This window comes from Thamnophis elegans, chromosome 9 (assembly GCF_009769535.1).
Source record: "Thamnophis elegans isolate rThaEle1 chromosome 9, rThaEle1.pri, whole genome shotgun sequence".
Classification (NCBI taxonomy): domain Eukaryota; kingdom Metazoa; phylum Chordata; class Lepidosauria; order Squamata; family Colubridae; genus Thamnophis; species Thamnophis elegans.
The window spans coordinates 59062911-59084428 of NC_045549.1; the positions used below are offsets into that span (position 1 = coordinate 59062911).

The window sequence follows — 21518 nt, forward strand, 5'->3', positions numbered from 1 at the left end:
TTAAAAAAATATAATTTCTATGAAAGATTTTTATGTAAAAGATAAACATGAAACATTAAGAAAAGTTTTAAAAGTTAGAAAAAAAAACAAAAAGTGCTGAAAGCAATTCAAGTAGAAAGTAAAAAAAGTAAAAAAAATTAAAGATGCGAGTTCCAACCTTCTTTACATTACTTACGAGGAAACTTGTCTCTCCTTGAAATTATATTACAAGATTCCTTTCTGTTCCATAGTCAACTCTTTTTTTCAATTAGTAAATCCAGAATTACCATTTTATTTTTTTATTTTTAGTGTTTATAAAAGGTTTCTGGTTTTTATAAAAGTACTTACTGCTTTATCATAGTTATTGATTTGCCATTTTTCCATTTCTACAAATTCTTTCATCTTCACAAAACACTTCTCCATTGTGGATATTTCAGTATTTCTCCATATTTGTTCATATAGTGATCTTTCCGTAAAGGTGCTTTTCCTAAAGACAACTGGACTTACTTGGTTTTTTTCATGTTTCTTTGAAAATACTTTGCTTCTTATCTAAGAAGCTTCTTAAGTTCTTCATGAATTGGATGATTGAGAATCTCCATAGACATATAGTAATTTTGCTACAGTTACCATATACAAACCAGTTTTCTATACCTCTAATTGGACATCTATAAATCAAAACATGTTCTGGTTTCATCTGAATATCATTTTTTAACTGTTGCACTATCATATGATTGTACATATTATAACAGAGTTGGAAGGGACGTTGGAGGTCTTCTAGTCCAACCTCATGCTCAGGCAAGAAACCCTATACCATTTCAGTCCAGTCTCTTCTTAAAAATTTCCAGTGTTGGATGACCCACAACTTCTGACAGTAAACTTTTCTACTGATAATTGTTCTAACTATCAGGGAATTTATCCTTAGTTCTAGACTGGTTCTCTCCTCAATTACTTTCTCTCCTCTGCTTCTTGTCCTGCCCTCAGGTGCTTTGAACAATAGGTTGTTTCCCTCTTCTTTGTGGCAGCCTCTTAGATACTAATATTTTATTTGCTTTTTCAATGTCCCTACAAATTTCCACATGTTCAACATGTAAGTATCCTACACATCGTAGATAATTTACCTGGTATCATATACCAATAATTCATCATTTTTAAAAAAGGTTTTTTTGCAACTTTTAAATTTTTATTTAAAAAATATTTCCCAAAAAGGAAAAAAATACAGAAAACCAAATAAAGAGAACATTTAAAAAGTAATTTAAAAAGACATAAACACACATATACATTATCTTCCCTAACTGAATGCTGATAAATACATTTCAACAATATTTGTTTACTCTCCCCCTCCCCCGAAAAGCAGACCCATCCCTTATAAACTTGTAACTTATTTTTAGAAAAAGATCTACTGTATGTCTTTCAAAAAAGTATATATTCTTTGAAAACACAATTTTCTTTCTCCATGTGCCTACAAATTCAAACTTATCCATCATTTCAAAAATATTTTCAGTGATTTCCTTTGTGTTAATTTAATTCATTTTGCAGAGTTTCTGTGTTTTTCTGGGCAAATTACTCCAGTCCAATCTCCCAAGAAATATAATTTTCATAGAATAATTATATATGTCTATAATTCTATAAATCCCTTAAGAAATGTAGCTTAGTTATCCTTTGTTATCAACTGTAGCAGATCTCTTTTAACTGATTCAGTCACTGCTGTCGTTATTGATGCTGTGACATTCTTCCCCAGTTGTTCAGACATCCTTTGTAAAATCCCTGGCATAATAACTTTTTTGGTTAATTCCCTGTAAATGATCCTCTTCTATCTTCAGTAATTTTGCTCTTTTTTCCGGTAGAAGCCATTTTTCTTTGTTTAATTTGTAATCCAGGAAATGGACATAAAAAGTAAAAGAGGGTTCGTTGTGTATCATAATTTTTATAGTCATGCTTGTAGTTTCCATGTTCCCTTATTCTTCATTTAGCAAAGTCATGTGATTGTCTTCTACAGCAAATTTAAACAATCTTCTTTCCAGTGGAGGTATGTTAATTAATTAATCTGTCAGTACTTAAAATAAACAATGTTCCAATTTTAAGTGTCATGTTTTAAACATTCTTAGTTCAAACTTTCAAAAAGTTTTTGCTTGTACTTTTTTAAAAATCAATTTAATTACTTCCTTAGTTTTTATTTTAAATTTGCCCATGGGTTAAAAATGCATTTACCACATGGCTTAATGTGCTCTGTAACTTTAAATCTTGGTTCCAATGTGCAATAGAAAGTGCACTATCCAAACCTGGGCTCCACTAGAGGCAATGAGCTTGATTATTTCTTCTGCAACTCCCAGGACTCTTATCTGCAAGTCACCTGCAGGATCCTTCCTGCTGATTTTCTCACAAAGCTCTGCTTGCTGCAGCACACATGTGTAATTTCATGATTTCTTGTCTGAAGCTCCAGTGGCCCAGAATCTCACTTGGCTTCCAGTCTTTGCTTCATCTCCTCACATGAAGATTTGTTAGTCTTCCATTTTCTCTATTCATATATCCCAGTATATTTCCTTTAAAGTTGTATTACTTTACATCTTAGTTCCTTAGGCTTTTATTCTCTTCTAGGTTTTGAATTATGTTGCAATATAAGAACAGTATAATGGATATCTATATGTGTTAAATGACATTCATCTTTTATCCTAACCTTGCCCATTTATTTGTTTGATTTTCAAACAATTCCCTGCAAACTGCTTAAAATTCAAACATGGCTTTAGAAATGTATTAACTACAGTATTTTTCAGAGTATAAGATGCACCTTTCCACCCCGCCCCCCCCCAAAAGAGGGTGAAAATCTAGGTGCATCTTATACACTGAATGCAGCATTTTTGGCCTAGTGAAACCTCACCCACTTTGCAAAAATGGACATTCAGAGGGTTCTTGCAAAGTGCTCCTAGGGGTTGGGAAGGACAAAAACAAGCAAATAACGGACCTTTTTGCTCATCTCCCCACCCCCCACCTCCAGGAGCAAAATACAAGCCTCCCTGTCAGCCTCTATTTTGCTTGCTTGCTATTGGCTTCCATAGTAATGGGGAGGGTGGGCTTATGGTATTGGGGGGGGATTACTAGGTTTTGGAGGAGTTATCACAAAGGGAGGTTTTTTCTCACCATCTTCTGCACATGCTGATGGCTCGTGTTTGGGCTTTGTCAAGGCCAACTGTCTCTGCACACCAACTGAAGACACCATTTGAAGATGCACCCCACACGACACCTTTGAGAGCTGGAGATTGGATATTGGGTTGGGGTAACTGGGTGGAGAGTCTTGAGTAAACGTTTGATATCTACCAGTTTGTGCTTTTTTTCTACAGATCTTGCTTCACTTTAGCTGTTTGCATTTCATGTCCAGTAAAAGTACCTTTTTCTCTATTCAAATGGAGTTGGGGGTTTTCTTTCTTGAATACTGAATGAGGCAAACCTGTCATTAAGCAAGATCCCTTCACAACCATCCTGGAGTGAAAACTTTTGAGGGGATTGTTCCCACTATGTCTAACCCCTGCAGCAACCAGGAGAACATGGAGGCTGCTGGATCCTCTCTTCCACTGGAAACAGAGTGGATGGCTGAACTGAATCTAGAAGAAAAATCGGTCCGACCCAGATAGTCTCTGGGTGTGGGACAGATGAATGATGCTGAGGAGATGCTCTTAGGAGTTACAACTACCCGGGGCTAGCAACCAGAGGTTGCCTATCAGGAAGCCAAAAGAGAGGATCTCATGATGACCCATGCATTACAACTTTTGCAAGAGGCCTGGGGGAATCGTAGAATGTGTGAAAGTCATGCCGAGAAGGAGATTGGAAGAGCCGAGCAGGTGGAGGGGGCAGCAGATGTCCTGGCTAAGCCCAAGTCGGCCCTGGGAGCTGCTTCAGGAGCCAGGCAGGCCGGGGGAGTTCCAGCCGCAGCAGCAGCTCAGGCTCCCCCAAGGAGGTTGGGAGGTTGCCCCACAAAGGTATAAAATTCCAAAGATTCTTCCTCTAGATCCCAAAGCACTGGGATTTTTTTTTTGGTTCAAGTTTGGAATTACATGCAAGAGTATTGAGAGGATTTCCCATCAGAACCTGCCAAAGTGAGAAGCGCTACTATGGCACTGGAAGGCACCACAGCTGACTGGATGGTGGCTCTGCATAACGATGACTCCCCCAGCTGAGAGATTACAACGTGTTTATGTCAGCCCTGAGGGCATGATTTGATTATCCCCTCGCAAATTGGAAAGCAAGAACCAGGATAAAACTTTAACCCAGGGTCGGAGATCTGTGGCAGAATATACTCAGGAGTTTTGTGAGCTATCTGTGTATATGCAGGGGTGGTCCCAGGAGGAATTGATGGTCTTAATGACGATGTGTACCAGAGCTGTGTGAACAGGGGGGTCTTCTGCGACCTGCAATGTTGGTATGTATTGGCTGCTGCTGTGGAAATTGACCTAGCCAGAAATTGATACCATGGAGGCAGCAGTTGCTAGAGCAAAAACCCACCCCGAAGAGGCCCCAAGAGCAGGAAAAGGGGGGTCAGCAACCAAGCCTACAATGATGTTGTGTTTACGATGTGAAAAGGAGAGGCATCAAGCTGCTTATTGCTACTATAAGCTTGGCTCAAAACCAACTTCGGCTGGAGGAAAGAAACCTGACAAGCAGCCAGGAAAACACCGCGAAACAGCCCTGAAAGGTGTGGAAGTTGCTGATTTCCTTCCTCCAGGCCAGGAAGAGAGGGAACCTCTTTCTTCAGGAGAGAGTGAAACCAACTCCAATGGTGTCCCCTTGGTGAGTCCTCATGCGGTCCCCATGACCATTTCAGTAGAACTAAGGGTACTCTTGACCAGTGGCCAGGGGAAGATGCTGGCCCTTTTGGATTCTGGCTGCACCAGATGTGTAATTAGCCCAGAAGTGGTGGAGAAAATGGATCTAAGACTGAGAACAATGAAAGTACCCATTGCCTTTTGCCAGCTGGAGGAGTGAGTTGCTGGAGTGGGGTGGCCCATTTTGTAACCGAACCGGTAGAGGTGTGAATGAGGGACCACCAACAATCAAGTTTCATTGTGGCTCCAGGGATGGAACGGCCCCTCTTTCTGGGATTACCTTGGCTACAGAAATGGAACCCGCAGGTGAACTGGAGGAAGGGCTCACTACGCATCCATTCCACCCAGTCGACTAAGGGGGAGGGAAAGACTTCCCAGATAGCCAGAGCCGTAATAGACCTGGCAGCATTTTCGTGTGAAAGAATTGAGGGGGAGGAGAAAATTCCAAAAGAATACTGGGGCCGCAGAGGCATTCAGCGAAAAAGCTTCCGATAGGCTCCCTCCCCACTGCGCCACCGACTGCAGCATAGAAATCCTCCCATGGGTGAAACTCCCCAAACCACAGATTTACTCGATGACCCCACACAAACAAAGGAATTACGCAATTTTATTGTTAAAAACCTAAAAGGGGGGTTCATCCAGTGTGCTAGGCCACTGATGGCCATGCCTGTCTTATTTCGAGAGAAGATGGCTCTCTTCACTTATGTGTTAATTACAAAAACCTGAATGCCATTTGCGTGGAAAATGTGTACCCTTTGCCCCTCATGAAGGACATGTTAGCTTACTTGGCCAAGGGGAAGTTTTTCACTAAATTGGATTTAAGGGAGGTGTACTACAGAGTCCGCATAAAATCAGGAGATGAATGGAAGACCGCCTTCAACTGCGCTCTGGAGTGCTTCCACTTTCCCATTCAGACTGCAGAGGACGCCAGCCGTTTTTATGCAGTTGATTAATGAGGTGCTGCACGAACACCTGTATAAAGGGGTGTTAGTTTACTTTGATGACATCCTACACAGAAACTCTAGAGGAACACATAAAACTTGTGTTCTCAGTCCTGAAAAGACTCCGAGCTGCTGCATGTCCTTTTTTTCTTTTTGGTGCAAACAACGGTCAGTTTTTGCAAAAAATGGGCCATTTTTTGCTTGTTCCCTGCAGCCCCCAGGAGCACTCTACAAGGCTCTCAAAGCTCTGCATGCTCTTTTTTATTTTTTTATTTGCAAAAAAATGAGGCGTGCAGAGGGTTTGGGAGGCCTGCAGTGCAAAACCTTTTTCTTTTGTTTACCTCTTCAAAATCATGGTGCGTCTTACAGTCCAAAAATATGGTATATTATTTCTTGGAAGCACTGGGGCAGTGTGAGGCTGAATCTAAAAGAGTGATGGGGCATAAAATTCAACTATACAAATTTTTTGAATGAATAAATGAATGAAATAGACATATACTATTGATTATTATTATTTCTTAAACTTACTTGCTAACTACCTCACCATGAGGGAAATCCATATATGGATTATGAAGATGGTTTCTTGATTTAAGCTTTGCAAGTTTTACTAACATTTCTGTCAACTGAATATACTGATTATCTGCTTTAGATATTAATTCAATAAATGTAACAGTTAATATTTTTAATATATTTCAAATAGGATTACAGAGTGAACATCTTCTTAAGACAGAAATGGAATGATCCTCGGCTTAAATTGCCCACTGATTGGAAAGGATCTGATTCACTAACAGTGGATCCTACCATGTTTAAATGTCTGTGGAAGCCTGATCTGTTCTTTGCAAATGAAAAGAATGCTAACTTCCATGATGTCACTCAAGAAAATATTCTCCTATTTATATTCCGTGATGGAGATGTCTTAGTCAGCATGAGGTACTTTATATATTCTACTATCCAACTTTATTGGAGCTCAAGTTAGAGTGCTAGTTCAAAAAGTGATTATTCAAAAAGCTGAATAATCATCATGCCTCTTGCAAGCCACAAAATCAAAATGAAATGTAATATAATTGCTAGCTTAAGTGCATGTAGATTTAATGAATGTACATAGTGTGGCTGCTTCTTATTTCCTAGAGAAGTATTTTTCTGTTATGTGTTTATGTATTTAATAAAACACATCAAAATGCAAATAAGAAAGAATGCAAGTGTGAATATCAAATGTAACTTCTTGTGTTTATATACAGTATATGCATTTAAATTTTGGGTTTCTAATTTGTAGCACATTTGAATTGCTTTCAAATTTCACTTTATATTTCCAGATTATCTGTTACTCTGTCATGCCCATTGGATTTAACTTTGTTTCCTATGGATACACAGCGTTGCAAAATGCAGTTGGAGAGCTGTATGTAAATTACATTTGATATATTTTACATCTATCTATCTATCTATCTATCTATCTATCTATCTATCTATCTATCTATCTATCTATCATTTATCTCTTATACTTAATATTTGAATATGCATGTTCAATACAATGATAGACCTTCAAATCTTCCAATGGTGAACTCATCACTCCTGTAATTGACTTGACTTGACTCCACCTTGGTGCCTCTTCTCTTTCCTTCCATCTTTCCCAGAATTATAGAATTCTCTAGAGAGTGAATATTTGTGCAATAGGTCTGAAACACGATAACTTGTGCCTTGAAGGAAAATTCTGGGTTGATTCATTTGATTATACCTTTGTTTCCTTGACTAGCCATATATTCTCAGCAGTGACGTGCGGTGAGGTTTATGGCTGGTGAGGCAAAAAGAAAAAAAACAGCAAAAGCCGCCCTGCCGCTATGTCCGACATAGAGGCGGGACGCCAAAAGCCCTGCCACTATGTCTGACATAGAGGCGGGACGCCAAAAGCCCTGCCGCTATGTCCAACATAGAGGCGGGATGCCAAAATCCCTGCCACTTTGTCCGACATAGAGGAGTCCTGCCTCTATGCTTCAGCGCTATGTCCGGGACGCCTCTATGTCGGACATAGCGTCAGGGCTTTTGGCATCCCGCCTCTATGTCAGACATAGCAGCAGGGCTTTTGGCGTCCCGCCTCTATGTCGGATGTAGTGGCAGGGCTTTTGGCGTCCTGCCGCTATGTCGGATATAGTGGCAGGGCTTTTGGCATCCCGCCTCTATGTCGGACATAGCGCCGGGGCATCCAAAAGCCCTGCCGCTATGTCCAAAAGCCCTGCCGCTATGTCCGACACAAAAAAAGTGCCAGCCCGCACGCCAGCAGAGGCGGGTAAAACACACACACACACACACACACAAATTACTTACAATAATACAATTACTTACAAATTACATTAATTTTGAATTCGTCCCCCTCCCTCCGACCCACATACCTTTTCCAGCTGTTTCACAGAGGATTTCAACTCTGCTCTTGTCTGCTATGATGAAAATGTAAAAATATAAAAGGAAAAAGGCAAGAGCTGCTGAGGTCAGGCTGGGTTAGCTGCTGCCAGAGTCCCCAATGGATGACTCTGCTTAACTGTTTTGAAAAGCCTCTTAAAAAAACGCCCTCTACAGGAGGAGGCAAGAGAACCAAGTGCCTCATCTAAATAAGGAATTTTTCGGCATTTAACCCTTGCTTAATTCTACTCGTGTGATCATAAAGATAGACTAAATGAGGCATGTGGTTCTCCCGCCTCCTCCTGTACAGGGCACTTTTTAGAGGCTTTTTTAAACAGTTAAGCACTCAGCAGAGTCATATACTGTGACTCTCGCAGCAACTACCTCAGCCTTTTTCCTTTTATTTTATTTTTTTCTTTTCATGATGACAGTGGTGAGGCTCTGCCTCCCCTGACTGCATGTCACTGATTCTCAGGAATACACAAAAGTATCAAATGCTGTTTCTATCCTCCTCCTTTACAGCCCAACCTTCACTTTCAAAATGTGCCATAGGGAAATTATTGCCTGTACAATTCTGATCTTAGATACAGGCATATCATGGTATTTGAAGGCTTTCATGACTACTATATCATATACTAGTTTGTGGCATATTCCTTAACTAACTTCAATGTTGACCCATTTTTTCTAAGCACATTCCAAAGCTTGACATGATCACCATAATCAAATGCCTTTCTATAATCAATGAAAACATACTCCCTTCTCATATTTTTTGTATGTCATACTATATATGTGTACTGTATTAGCAGTAACGTTTCATATTCTTTGGCCTTTTCTAAGCTTGAACAAGTAGCATCTTCTTTTCCCTGATCGTAAGCATTATTTGTCAGTGTGTTAAATTAAGAATATTGTACAATAATTAGCACAGCATGTTCTTTGGTATTAGTATGTACAGTAGATTAACCTTTACCGTTATGTTGTCTGCTATGACATTCTCCATATTTGGTTAGAACCTTTGCTGATTCTTTTTCTGTTGCTTTCCATATTTATGTACAGGCAATTCTTGACCTACAACATTCGTTCAGGGACTGAAATTACAGTGGTGCTGAACGAATGATAATTACATTTGGTTCTTTCAGGACTTTCATGGTCATGTGATTGCAATCTGTGCACTTGACAAGTGATTCTCATTTACAATGTTGCAATGCCTGTGATCATGTGATCATCATTTGCAACCTTCCTTGCTAACTTTTCCAGAAAGGCAATGGGGGGAAAAACGCCCTCTCAGCAAAACAGTAGTAAACCGGTTAGGAACCCACCACTGTGTTAAATAATAATCATGTTGTAAAACATGAACACATCATTTAGCAACAGCAATCCCTGCAATCCCAATTGCCATCATTATCCAAATCCTACAATCCATGAGGCAACTTCCTGTTGGTTTCCCACAACCAAGTCAGTGAGTAAAGTTGGCATAAGAGCAGTGGCCCTCAAACTTTCTGGCACCAGGGACTGGTTTTGGAAGAAAATTTGTCTTCCACAAACCGGGAGGAGAAGGAGATGGTTTCGCATGCAACCTAGATCCTGTGCAAGATGAAGCTTCACTTCTTTGCTTGCTGCTTGCCCAGCCTGGTTCCTAACAGGCGTCGGGCCAGTACTGGTCTGCCACCTGGGGGGTTTGGGAACCCTGCTATTCATATTTTGTATACTCTCGTAGAATTCTCCCTCCTTTTCTTCCAATGTCAACTTGATAATAGGCATGGAAATGCTTTACAAGTTGGCACACTCAGAATTTTCCAGAAGTATATATGGAAACAATGAAAATCTGTAAAATGCATTTTAGTATTGAGATATGAACAGTATAATAAACACTTTGTAATAATTAACCTGCCAGATTCTTAGACATGGTAAAAGAAAAGCATGTTTGTTTATAATTATTGCATTTATTACTTTTTAACCACATTAACAACATCATCTTTTTTTTCTGTCCAAAACATGCAGTTGGTTACACTACTGATGATTTACGATTTATCTGGCAATCTGGTGATCCTGTTCAACTGGAGACAATTGCTTTGCCCCAGTTTGATATTAAAAAAGAAGATATTGAATATGGCAACTGTACCAAATACTACAAAGGGACCGGTATATATTTTAATTAGTTTATTTGTCCAATCATTACATTAAGTGATGATTTATTCATTTATCCTAACATGAAAGGAAGAAGTTGTTAAGTGAATGAACTGATTTTGTCTAATGTTGCTTTTGCAGAAAAGCTTGATTTAGGAAATCTGATTTATAATATCTGTTTTAAATTTTAAAAATGTTTAATTTTTAAAAAAATATTGTTAAAAAATGTGCAGAAGCATCTGGCATGTGGGCGGAGCCTCCCGCCACCATTACCGGTTTACCTGATCCAGGCTGAACCGGGAGCAACCGCCTCTGGGAAGAAGGTCTGGAATCTCTAGACTTCTACATTACAGCCTCAACAATTTAATACAAGAAGATACTCAACAACTTCATGTGAAATAGGAGTTAAATTTTTCAGCAATTGAATTCATCATAACAATAGTGTAGTGTCATTATTTTTTCCTTATGTCAGACCTACTCCAGTCTGATCCCTTATGAAGGAAAAGACTTTGACTCCATTTGGTTAAAGTAAAGGGTTCTTTTACTAACGATGTTGTTGTAATAAAGTCAAGACAGTTGCTAGATGCAAAAATAGATGTAGGTTTGCCCCCAGACCATCCCTGCTCCTGTGACCAGTCTGCTTTCAACCAACCAAAGATCACCAACATGTTTCAGAAACTCTAAGATGTGTGGGGGTAATCTACATATTTCTCAAGATGCCTGGCCATGGGATGCTGGTACAAACAGCATCTGGCTGTATTGGTCCTTATCACCTTTCATTCACCCCTCCCTATTTCCTATCACATACACACAACGCTTTATTGCCCTTTCATTCTTCCACCTTTCATATTTGCTGCCTTCTTCCACCTTTCATCTTGCCCTCTTTCTTCACAGGATGCCTGTGAGCCCCCAAGTCGAGCCAGGCAGAGCTGACATTCTTCCCCTCTTGACAGAGATGTTAGTGCTACAAAAGGAAAAAGGAGAGGGGAGGGCAGCTCGGCAGTCACCAGCTCGGTGTCCATCCTTCCCACATCTGAAGCAGCCAGTGGATTGTCAGGGTGGGCTGCACTCACGTGACACCAGCCTCTTTCTTTTCAGGGGGTATCTTCATCATCCACACCTCAGTGGTGTTTGGATCGAGTGAGGTTGATTTCCACTTCCCCTAACTAGCCATGGAGGGGGGAGGGGGGAGCCACTGGAAATGCAGGTGCTGTGGACCTGGAAATGCAGATGCTGGACTCTCCCCCCTCTGCACCCATGGCTGATGGTCTTTATTCAGTCTCTGGCTTTGCAATCGGCTAGAGGGTCTTCGAAGCACTTCTAAAGTGCAACCACGAAGCAGTCAAAGTTTCTCAGCTCTGGGGCATCATCGTTGTGGAGGGTGATAACCATTCATTCAGCTGCAGCCCCCTCTTACGCCATGGTCATGCACCACACCGTAGCTCTTCAGTGGCTATCTCTGGACCATATTTTTGCATGTATGCCCAAACTTCTGCCAGGAAGAACCCCAATTGCTTGGGTCTCTGTTGAACTTTATTTCCAGGATTGGTGCCTTCCATCCTCTCCACCTTGCTGGCACTACTTCTGCACTGGTGCAGGCTGGGCTGTGTGGGGCCAGGTGCTGGGATGGTTGCAGTTGCTAAGGGGGCTCGCTGCTGCTGTTGTGGAGTAGTTGCCCCCCTGTTTGCCATGGCTAGAGTTGGCTGGTCAGTGGGATGTGCCACCCTGGCTAGGACTTCTCGAGCTTTGAGATTATCAAATACTGCAACATCAAGTCCTCTTGTTGCGGTGGGCCATGGCCCCCATGGGTGAATATCACTCCCGTGAGTTTTTCTTCCATTCTTCCTTTTTCCCAACTCCAAGGGACCATCAGGGTCTTGATGGGTCGTCCTCTCTCAACCATCCGGATAGATCTAGCCCTCCAAGAGGAGATTTCAAGGATGCGTCCCCCAGGCCTTGATCTCTTCCTAGTTGCTCTCTTGAGCCGACATTGTTTGCACAATCCCCGCAGTAGAGACAGTTTCCTCTCTGGGTTGACCACAATTGCAGAACTGACTTAATGTCAGACCTGCCCCAATCCAATCCCTTAGGAAAGAAAAGTGTTCAGCTCCATTTGGTTAAAGCAAAGGGTTCTTTTACTAAAGATGTTGGTTGCAATAAAGTCAAGCCAACTCTAAAATGTACTGCACTGGCTAGATGCAAAAATAGATGTAGGTTTGTCTCCAGCCCATCCCTCTCCCTGTGACCAATCCGTTTACAGCCAACCAGAAATCACAAAGGTTTTTGGGAAGTCTAAGATGTTTGGGGACGTAATCCACTAGGATCTGGCTGTCCTGGTCCTTATCATCTGGAATCCCTCCTCCCTATTTCTGATCACATACACACAAAGATTGATTGCCCTTTTGTCCTTCCCCCTTTCATACCCCCCCCACTTTTCCCTTTTCATCCCTTCTTTTGATGACAGGATGCCTGTGAGACCCCAAGCCAAGCAAGACAGAGCTGAACCTTACCATACCTTTGTCTTCCACAACTAGCTACAAAATATACATTTTGTATATTTTTTATTTCAGACAATTATTGAAGTGAATAGTAGGAATTTGAATTTTGAATTTAATAACATTTATATGCCGCCCAATCCCGTAGGACTCCGGGCGGCTTACAATACAAAATAAAATCAAAACAAAAATATAAGGAAAAGAAAAGATAGATTTAAAAACAACACACCATGCACTCAGTTCTAAATGGGGCTGGACTGTATTTTGGGGTCAACAGCCCCAGGCCTGCTGGAACAGCTAGGTTTTAGTGGCTTTTCGGAAGGCCAAGAGAGTGGGAAGGGTCCGGATCTCTGCGGGAACACACACACATGCACAATACATAAACATCTACTGCATAAGGATAATCTACTGCAATTATTTGTAGTGGGTTGAAAAAAAACCTAATTATATTTTTGTATTGACAATTTTTTTCCCCAGAAAACATATTTTAAGAAATATTAGGTCAACTATGGCACTGCTATGTTTCATTCCTTCTGTTTGTTTTTGATTGTTGTTGGAGAGTCAAAATATTTCACTCACTCACACCTTGCTACTTCTTTTAATGTTACTGTTATAGTAGTATAAGTGTTCTTTTTTTTCTCCCTGGAAAATTTACTACCTGGCTGCTTTGGTTGCTGTGCACAATGCAAAGCATTATATTTGTGGTGCACTCATTCCTGTCAAAGTATATCTAGCCAATTAGGCATCAATCTTTTATCAGAACCAAAGCATCCACTGACATATTAAAAGGGTAAGTTGAATGACTTTCTATTGCTCTTACTTACAGTATAGTCCCAAAATGGAACCTGACAACTGAGGTCACACTGTTATTCACACTTTCAGTTAAATGCTAGTTAGCTGGAGTTTAGGCTGCCAGTACTTCTTTTTCCAAAAACAAGATAGGCTCAGAATTGGGTAAAGCTTCAGGTAAATTAAAATAAAAAGTTAGTTAAAGTGACATGCATCAGTAAAACCAAGTGATTTAACTTGCTAAAGCATTTAGAGCTTTGTGTTGTTGTTTTCTCCAAAGGCTATTACACATGTGTGGAAGTGATCTTCACTCTGAGAAGACAAGTTGGCTTTTACATGATGGGTGTCTATGCTCCTACACTGCTAATTGTTGTGCTTTCGTGGCTATCATTCTGGATCAATCCTGATGCAAGTGCTGCAAGAGTACCATTGGGTAATATATGTTTCTGATATTGTCAGCATTACTTAATGTCACATATCCATTTGCAGTTGCCTCAGTAGCAAGACATATCATGGATACTGAAAGCAACTGTGTTCTCATAGCATGTTCTTCACTGTCATTCCAATCTTCTCTTTTTCAGTTCCATATTTGTTGCCTCCACTTTTTAAAAGACAAGAACTCTAGCCTTTAAGCAAATTGTTCCTGCATCTACTCATTATATCACCAGGGACCTATTTGAGTGCAACAGTGAGTAGAAAATTGAAAGGGATATAAGTTTTGTCTGGGAGTGGAATAATGGATTATTGATATCCAAAGAACCAGAAAAATAGTTGTTTGATTCTACAAGATTTGATTCTATATAATTATGGGCTTTCAAAATGCTATAATGTTAAATATTGAATAGAACAATATACAAATAGAATGTTTCATGAATCTTACAGAGAACTTTTCCTCATTTTTATTTTCTCTAATTATGCGTTAGAAAACAGACCTAACCCTAGCTAAAAGTGATCTTGAAAAAAGCAAGTTGCCTTTTGAGTTCAAACAACATAGTTCCATTTATCAGATAGCTGGAGGTAAATAGCACTGCACTGCTGACTCACTGAAACAGAAGGCAAAATGCAGGAGCACATGAAAATATTGACCATCTCCTTCTCAGCTTGCATTATTTTATTGCTTTATTTCATGATAGTGAGCAAATTTATACAAGGCAAGTATCCTTAATGGATTATGTTATGGCTTTAAATCACTGGCAGATACATGATAATAGGGCTGGCAATGGTATATAAAATGTAAATAGTAGAACACCTACAATTATTTTAGTTTGTCATGGCAGCTTCCTATAGCAATATAAGATAAATGGCCCTCCAAAAGACAAAAAAAAATGGATCTTTTGCTGAAAACAGATTTTAACATTTCTTGATCAGTCTGTAAAGTCTTGGCACAGCATTCCAGAGAAATAAGTTTTATTGGACTTAGTTTTCAAATATGAGAACCAGAACTAATCCTATTTTTACATTGGCCCTCTTTGCAGTCTGCTATTTTCAATTTAGCTAATTCTTCTTTCAGAAAGAAAATAAAATCCAGCTTGATCATAGCATGTTTTGGCTTTTTCTGATATTACTTATATTTTGATTTCAAGGGAAAGCTGCTAGTTCTTCAACTATTTAGGAGATTAGGTAGACAGACAGACAGACAGACAATAGATAGATAGTAAGTCAAAAGTTAGACCTCATTTGAAATATGTGATCTGATTCTTTCCATCATTGTGAGATTGAACTTTTTACTCTCCATTGAAGATAAATGGAAACCAGCTGCATTCTCATGTTCTTCAGATATGTTGGACTGTTGTTTTCAGAAATGCTACCTACTACGTCCCAAGAAATGATGCTACTAGAATAGGGAAGGCTGTCTGACACTCGGTTGCCAAGTTATTCCATATTTTATGATATCCAGAATTCCATTTGATCGACAGTTTGCAAATTTGTGTTAGGAAAAAGTTATATCCGCAAAACAATATATGTCATGATAAATAGAGTTGCTAGTAACCAAGGGAAACCATTCCCAGCTGTTAGTGCTATTTATGAACTCAAAATGATTATGTATCAATTTATTTAATCAATTCCATAATTCACCCTATACATTCATGTTCATCTCTGCAACACATGTGGTACATCAACAAGTTCTATTTCCTTTGAGGAAATATCATTTAGAAAATGCAGCAAAACCGTTTTAAGGTTAGCAAAGTGGAAAATGGTTAGCAGTACAACAACATTGCAATTACATAGTATATTGTTGGATTTTTATTTTTCTTAGGCATTTTTTCAGTGCTGAACTTGGCATCAGAATGTACTACCCTTGCTGCTGAACTCCCCAAAGTGTCTTACGTGAAGGCCTTAGATGTATGGCTGATTGCATGCCTTCTCTTTGGATTTGCTTCATTGGTTGAGTATGCAGTGGTCCAAGTCATGCTCAACAATCCAAAGCGAATCGAAGCTGAAAAAGCAAAGATTGCTAAGGCAGAGCAAGCAGAAGGGAAAGGTGGAAATGCAGCTAAAAAGAATACCGTGAATGGCACAGGCACCCCGGTGCACATCAGTACTTTACAGGTAAGTATGGTATGTTATTAAATCACCCAACTTCAGTTCTGATCTTGTGATGCTTTATGGGATAATCAGCATCCATAATGTACTATATTTCTCCTACAAAATATACGTGCAACATGCTTTTCTGAATTGAACTGATAGATCCATTATTTAATGGTGCATTTTAATTTAAAAATATAAATATACTTTATTTCTAAAATACAGAAATTTGTCTTAGTTAACATTTTTCCATTGTCTAGATTTGTAGTTCAAATATAGTTTTCCTAACGTATAAAAAGTATGAGGTTTCTGCATATGCTGTAAGTGTCCCCATGATCAAGTTATTTCCCTTTGACAAAATACATTATTTGAAACTGAAGTTTGAAATAATTCCCATTTTTCAGGTCAACTGAATCTGTGTTTCCATTCTCACCTTATTGGATAAGAAAGTTATGTTTATCAGAAAGCAAACAATTATTTTTTTCTTGTCCGTCAACAATGTCTGAATAGGTGTGAATCTGCATTTTTCTGGCTGAATCAGCATTGCATAATTATGTTCTCTGTAAGAGCTTTGTTATTAATGCCTCTCTTAATATCCCTCTTATAGCTAAGTATTAAAACTACCCTTCAAGGAACTTTTAAGAAAAGTGTCAAAAAAGCAAACTGCTTGCAAATAAGTTCAAGTCTAATCCCAACTGCAAGAAGGTTATAATTCTTTAACACTGGCAAATGTTGATTCATAAAGATACACTGCCCTTCAGTCTGGAGGATCTTTCCGGTTGGAGTTCAATTACAGTAGGACCTTGGGTACCGACCATAATCCATTCTAGGACTTCGGTCAGCACCCAATTTGGTTGTGACCAGAAACAAGACTGACTGCACATGCGGACGTACAAAAAAAAAATGGTGGGGAAGGGGAAATCGCCGTGGCTATGTTTATTCGGCACCTGAGGATGTGTTCATGACCTGAATAAAACATTTTGCAGATTTTTCGGTCGACACCCAAATTGCTCGTGGTCTGAGCTGTTTGGGACCCAAGGTCCCACTGTATGTTATTATTTAAACTTTAAATACCTCTCCTCCAGTAATTTGAAGTATTTTATTTAAGAGCTTTGTCACTAATTTTTATAAGCTTCTTCTGGAGCAATCTTCTTCAGAGTAGGCCCTTCAGATTTTTTATGTTCCAGCCTCTCTTAGTATGAAGTCCTTGTAGGAGTTATAATAAATTATTGCCACTGTTTAAATAGTGTATCAATTGTCAAAACAGGTATAGGTAGTCCTCGGCTCAGAACTGTAGTGACTATTTGAAGCTGAAATAATGCTAAAAAAACTGACATGACCATTTTTCACACTTACAACCATTGCAGAATCCCCATGGTCACATGATTAAAATTCAGATGCTTAGCAAGTAGAATGTATTTATGACAGTTGCAATGTCCTGGAGTCATCTGATCACCTTTTGCAACCTTCTGACAAGCAAAGTCAATGAGGAAGCTAGACTCATTTAACAACCATGTTACTAACTTAACAACTGCAGTGATTCATTTAACAAATGTGGCAAGAAAGATCGTAAAATGGGGCAAAACTCACTTAACAATGGTATCGCTTAGCAACATAAATTTTGGGTTAAATGAACATTGAGCACTACCTTTATTGTCTGAAACAAAAACATCTAGACAAGACATTTTTTTTTATCACAGAGATCCTTCCAACAATGAAATTACAATTTCTCCCATTTTAACATATCTTTTTAACTTCATTCCAGTCTTAGCAGTTATTTTGAAATAGGTTACAATTCATATTTTTATCATAGTGACACCCAGATATTTTTCTCAATCTTAAACATTGTTTTATTCATCAATTTTGTTTGATCTTTTATTTTCATATTTTTGCTAACTTCTTTGTTTTATTTTCTAATCTTGAAACCTGCTAATGCAGTGATCCCCAACCCCCGGTCCGCGGACCGGTGCCGGGCCGCGGAGTACCTGGCACCGGGCCGCGCAGCGGCCGGGGACCATGATCGCTGCAGCGGCCGGGGACCATGATCGCTGCAGCGGCCGGGGGCCATAGTTTCTTTCTGTATGCAAATTAGGGCTAACTGGCACAAGGGGTGTTACTGGACCGCTGGTGGCACTCTGACGTCACCAGCGGCCCACCGCCCCCCTGTGTCCAGTGCTGCCCTTCTCATTCCTTTTCAGCGCTTCAGCGCTGGCCGATTCCTGAAAAAAACCTAAGAGCGCCTGCGCAGCTACGTAGGGCTAGCGTAGACAGCGCTAGTAGCGTAGCCTTGCACTTTATATTTATGTAATTGTATTTTATTTTGTAAAGCATGTTTAAATACAATAAAATAAAAGTTGTTTAATCAAAACAATCTGATATATAAACAATCAATGTGTCGTCGCGAACAACGCCCCCCCACCCCTGCGTGCGCTCAGCGGGCCACGGTAAAATTATCAAAGGCTGACTGGTCCGCGGCGATAAAAAGGTTGGGGACCACTGTGCTAATGCATCAAATTATTTTCCCACAATCTTTTCATCTTGTCCTTTATGTCTCTTCAGTATTTCAAGAGCCAAAATAAACAAAAGAGAAGACAGTCAGCATTCCTTTCTTGTTTTGTTTTTGTACCTCAGAGTTTTGTTAGATCTCCATTATCAATTATTTGTGTTTTCTATGAAATGCAAATTGATCTTACCAATTTTATAACACTCTATCTATAATTCAGATCTCCCAAAATCTTGAACAGAAAAGTCCAGCTCAAATTATCAAAGGCATTCTTTACATCTATGAAAATCAGTGTGGCAGTAGTTTTCATATACTGTATTTCAAAATGTCCAACATTTAAAGGATATTTCTAACATTGTCTTTTAACTATTTTTTAGATAAAAGCCCACACTGATCCTCATGAATAATTCTTGCAAAATTATTTTCATTCTGTCAGCAACAATTTTTAGTCATTATTTAACAATTATATCAGTCTCAGAGGGAAATGAGAGATTAAGAAGTACAATAAATAAATAAAGTAAGTAAGTAAGTAAGTAAGTAATAGTTCCTTGTAAACTTAAATCTTGTTCCTCTTTGGTATTAATACTATATTGGGCTCTTTCCAACTCTCAGGCAACTTTCTTCCCAGTGGGATAGAGTTCATAGTATTTTGTAAAGGTTATAAAAGTTCATCCTCAAACCATTATAAGAACCTTATCATCCATTGGTCCAGGCACACCTAGCTTAACCTGTTCCCCAAAAGTTACATTATTGTTATAGGTCATTTGTAATATTTTTCTGTTCTTCTGTAATACTTGTAAATTTTGTTTCTTGAGATAGTAATCTGTTTTCTCTAAAGGGATGTCACTTCTTTTACATAAGTTAATATCAATAAAATGCTTTTTGGATGGTCCAATAATACAGTATCTTTCTCTTGTAAATGTCAATATTTTCTTTTTTATATTTTTGTAATCCATCTGCTAATCCGAATTATTTGCAAATTCAAAATATTTTTGCTTTATATAGTTCATTATTATTTAATTTTATCCTGTCTCTGTCTTTGAGGAATAGTATTTCAAAGATTGGGTCCCACTGTGGAGAAGAGCTCTGGCTAGACTATTCTCAATATCAGTACATTATCTAATATTCCCTCTTTGATACTTTTTTTTTAAGCATACTGAGTTTCAATTTTTACTGAGCTCCTCATCATAAATTCAAGATTTATTTTCAGGGTAGCTATTGCTAGTAATATTTGTTCTATTTATTAAAATGAGATAATATAAATAAACTACATATCAGGAATACTATCCCCCTATACTAAATTCTAATTTAGTTTTTTCCCACCATGAAATTAGATATTGGAGATAGATTTGGAAGTAATAAATAAAAGACAGAATGAGATAATGGATGATAAAAGGTGATGATAGGATGGAATAATGAAATGTATGATAAGGGATGACATTATTAAATTATTTAAATTATTTAAATTATTATTTAAATATCTCAAATCAATGCGCGAACATTGTGAGCCCTGGTTACATTCTAATACAAATAGAATTATTGACTAATCATAATTATTGCATTCAATCAACAAGTATTTCTAACAATAATATACATTTATATTAGATTAAAATCCATCATCATTCAATTATTCCATGTTGTATCTTATTACTTTTATTATTATAAAGTGTATACACTAATGTTCCCCCTTCTCTTGTTTCTATCACTTATTCAAGATAATGGAGGATAAAAGGTGATGGTGGGATAGAATGATGAAATGTATGGTAAGGGATGAAATGAAACTCTTTCTAATGGGTTTCAATTCTCACAGCATAAAGAAAGACCTGAGTTTCTTGTAACACTACACATATTAACTAGGTCATTAATGCAAAATGACTGTATCACATGTAACTATTGCTGTGTAAATGTCACCATTTATAAGTAACACAGTCTCTCACATTTCCTTTCACTATTTATACTTTGTCTTTTCTCTGATAACTCTGTGTCTGTGTTTCTGTGTGTGTATATAAAGTAATACTGTTTTTAGAACAATACATTCATCAGTTGAACTGGATTATTGTCTATGAACATTTAGGCAATATTAACATATCTGTTCTGTCTGCTTTCTATTAATCTGTATTACCACTAATTTGGTTTGTACTATGGTAGCACAGTGGTTAGAATCCAATATTGCAAGCCATTGCTTACTGAAAGGAATTTGAATCTAAAGGGCTCAAGGTTGACTCAGCCCTCCATCCTTCTGAGGTTGGTGAAATGAGGACCCAGATTGTTGGGAGCAATATGCTAACTTTGTAAACCACTTAGAGAGGGCAATAAAGCACTATGAAGCAATATATAAGCCTTAATGCTATTGCTATTGAATGGCTTTCTCTTCAAATTTTGCTCCAATATTGGCATAGCTACTTGTAGTTAGAAATTGCAGTTTTGACAATAAGTTGAGAATACTTAGTGTATATAGTCCTTCTTTTCTAAAGGTGCTTTTCAAGGAGAAACCAAGAAGGTCCAGTTGCCTTTTGAAAAGCACCTTTGGGACAACCATGATTGAGAATCTCCTTAGACATGTCTTTTCTCTCTACATTAAAGTTCTGTTTACTTCGTTTATATGGATCCACTCAGATGGATCTCCATAATATATAAACAGAATTTCTAATTAGGTTCCAAAATATATTTTTATAAGAGTTGAACTTAGATCTTTATATGTTGCTGAGGTGTGATAACTGTGGATTGCTGTTTTAACAATGCATTAACTGGTGTACATCTTTTTCACTTAGAAGATTAATAAGATGCAGTGCCTTGCTTCATTGAATATGACTTACAGATATTTCTTTGCTGAAAATGATGCAGGCAATTGTATTCCTGGCTGTGTTTTTAACCCTAAACATGGCCTACTCACATCTGACCAAAGAATGAATAAAAATCTAAAGGTCTGATTACTTATACTGTTTATGATGGAGGT

At 38.5% G+C, this 21518-nt stretch overlaps 1 protein-coding gene across 5 annotated transcripts in view; it reads left to right on the forward strand.

Annotated features, from left to right (window-relative positions):
• The window catches only part of GLRB (glycine receptor beta), a 43377-nt gene that overhangs the window by 17543 nt on the left and 4316 nt on the right, over positions 1 to 21518 (forward strand). For 3 of the 5 annotated variants that reach the window (XM_032224417.1, XM_032224418.1, XM_032224419.1), the window contains 5 exons: positions 6435 to 6664; positions 7048 to 7130; positions 10124 to 10264; positions 13814 to 13966; positions 15791 to 16083. In XM_032224417.1, the coding sequence (XP_032080308.1) occupies positions 6435 to 6664; positions 7048 to 7130; positions 10124 to 10264; positions 13814 to 13966; positions 15791 to 16083 (900 nt within the window). Of the gene's footprint in view, positions 1 to 6434; positions 6665 to 7047; positions 7131 to 10123; positions 10265 to 13813; positions 13967 to 14114; positions 14677 to 15790; positions 16084 to 21518 lie in introns of those variants that run through there. The other 2 variants (XR_004255974.1, XM_032224420.1) reach the window with 2 other exon arrangements.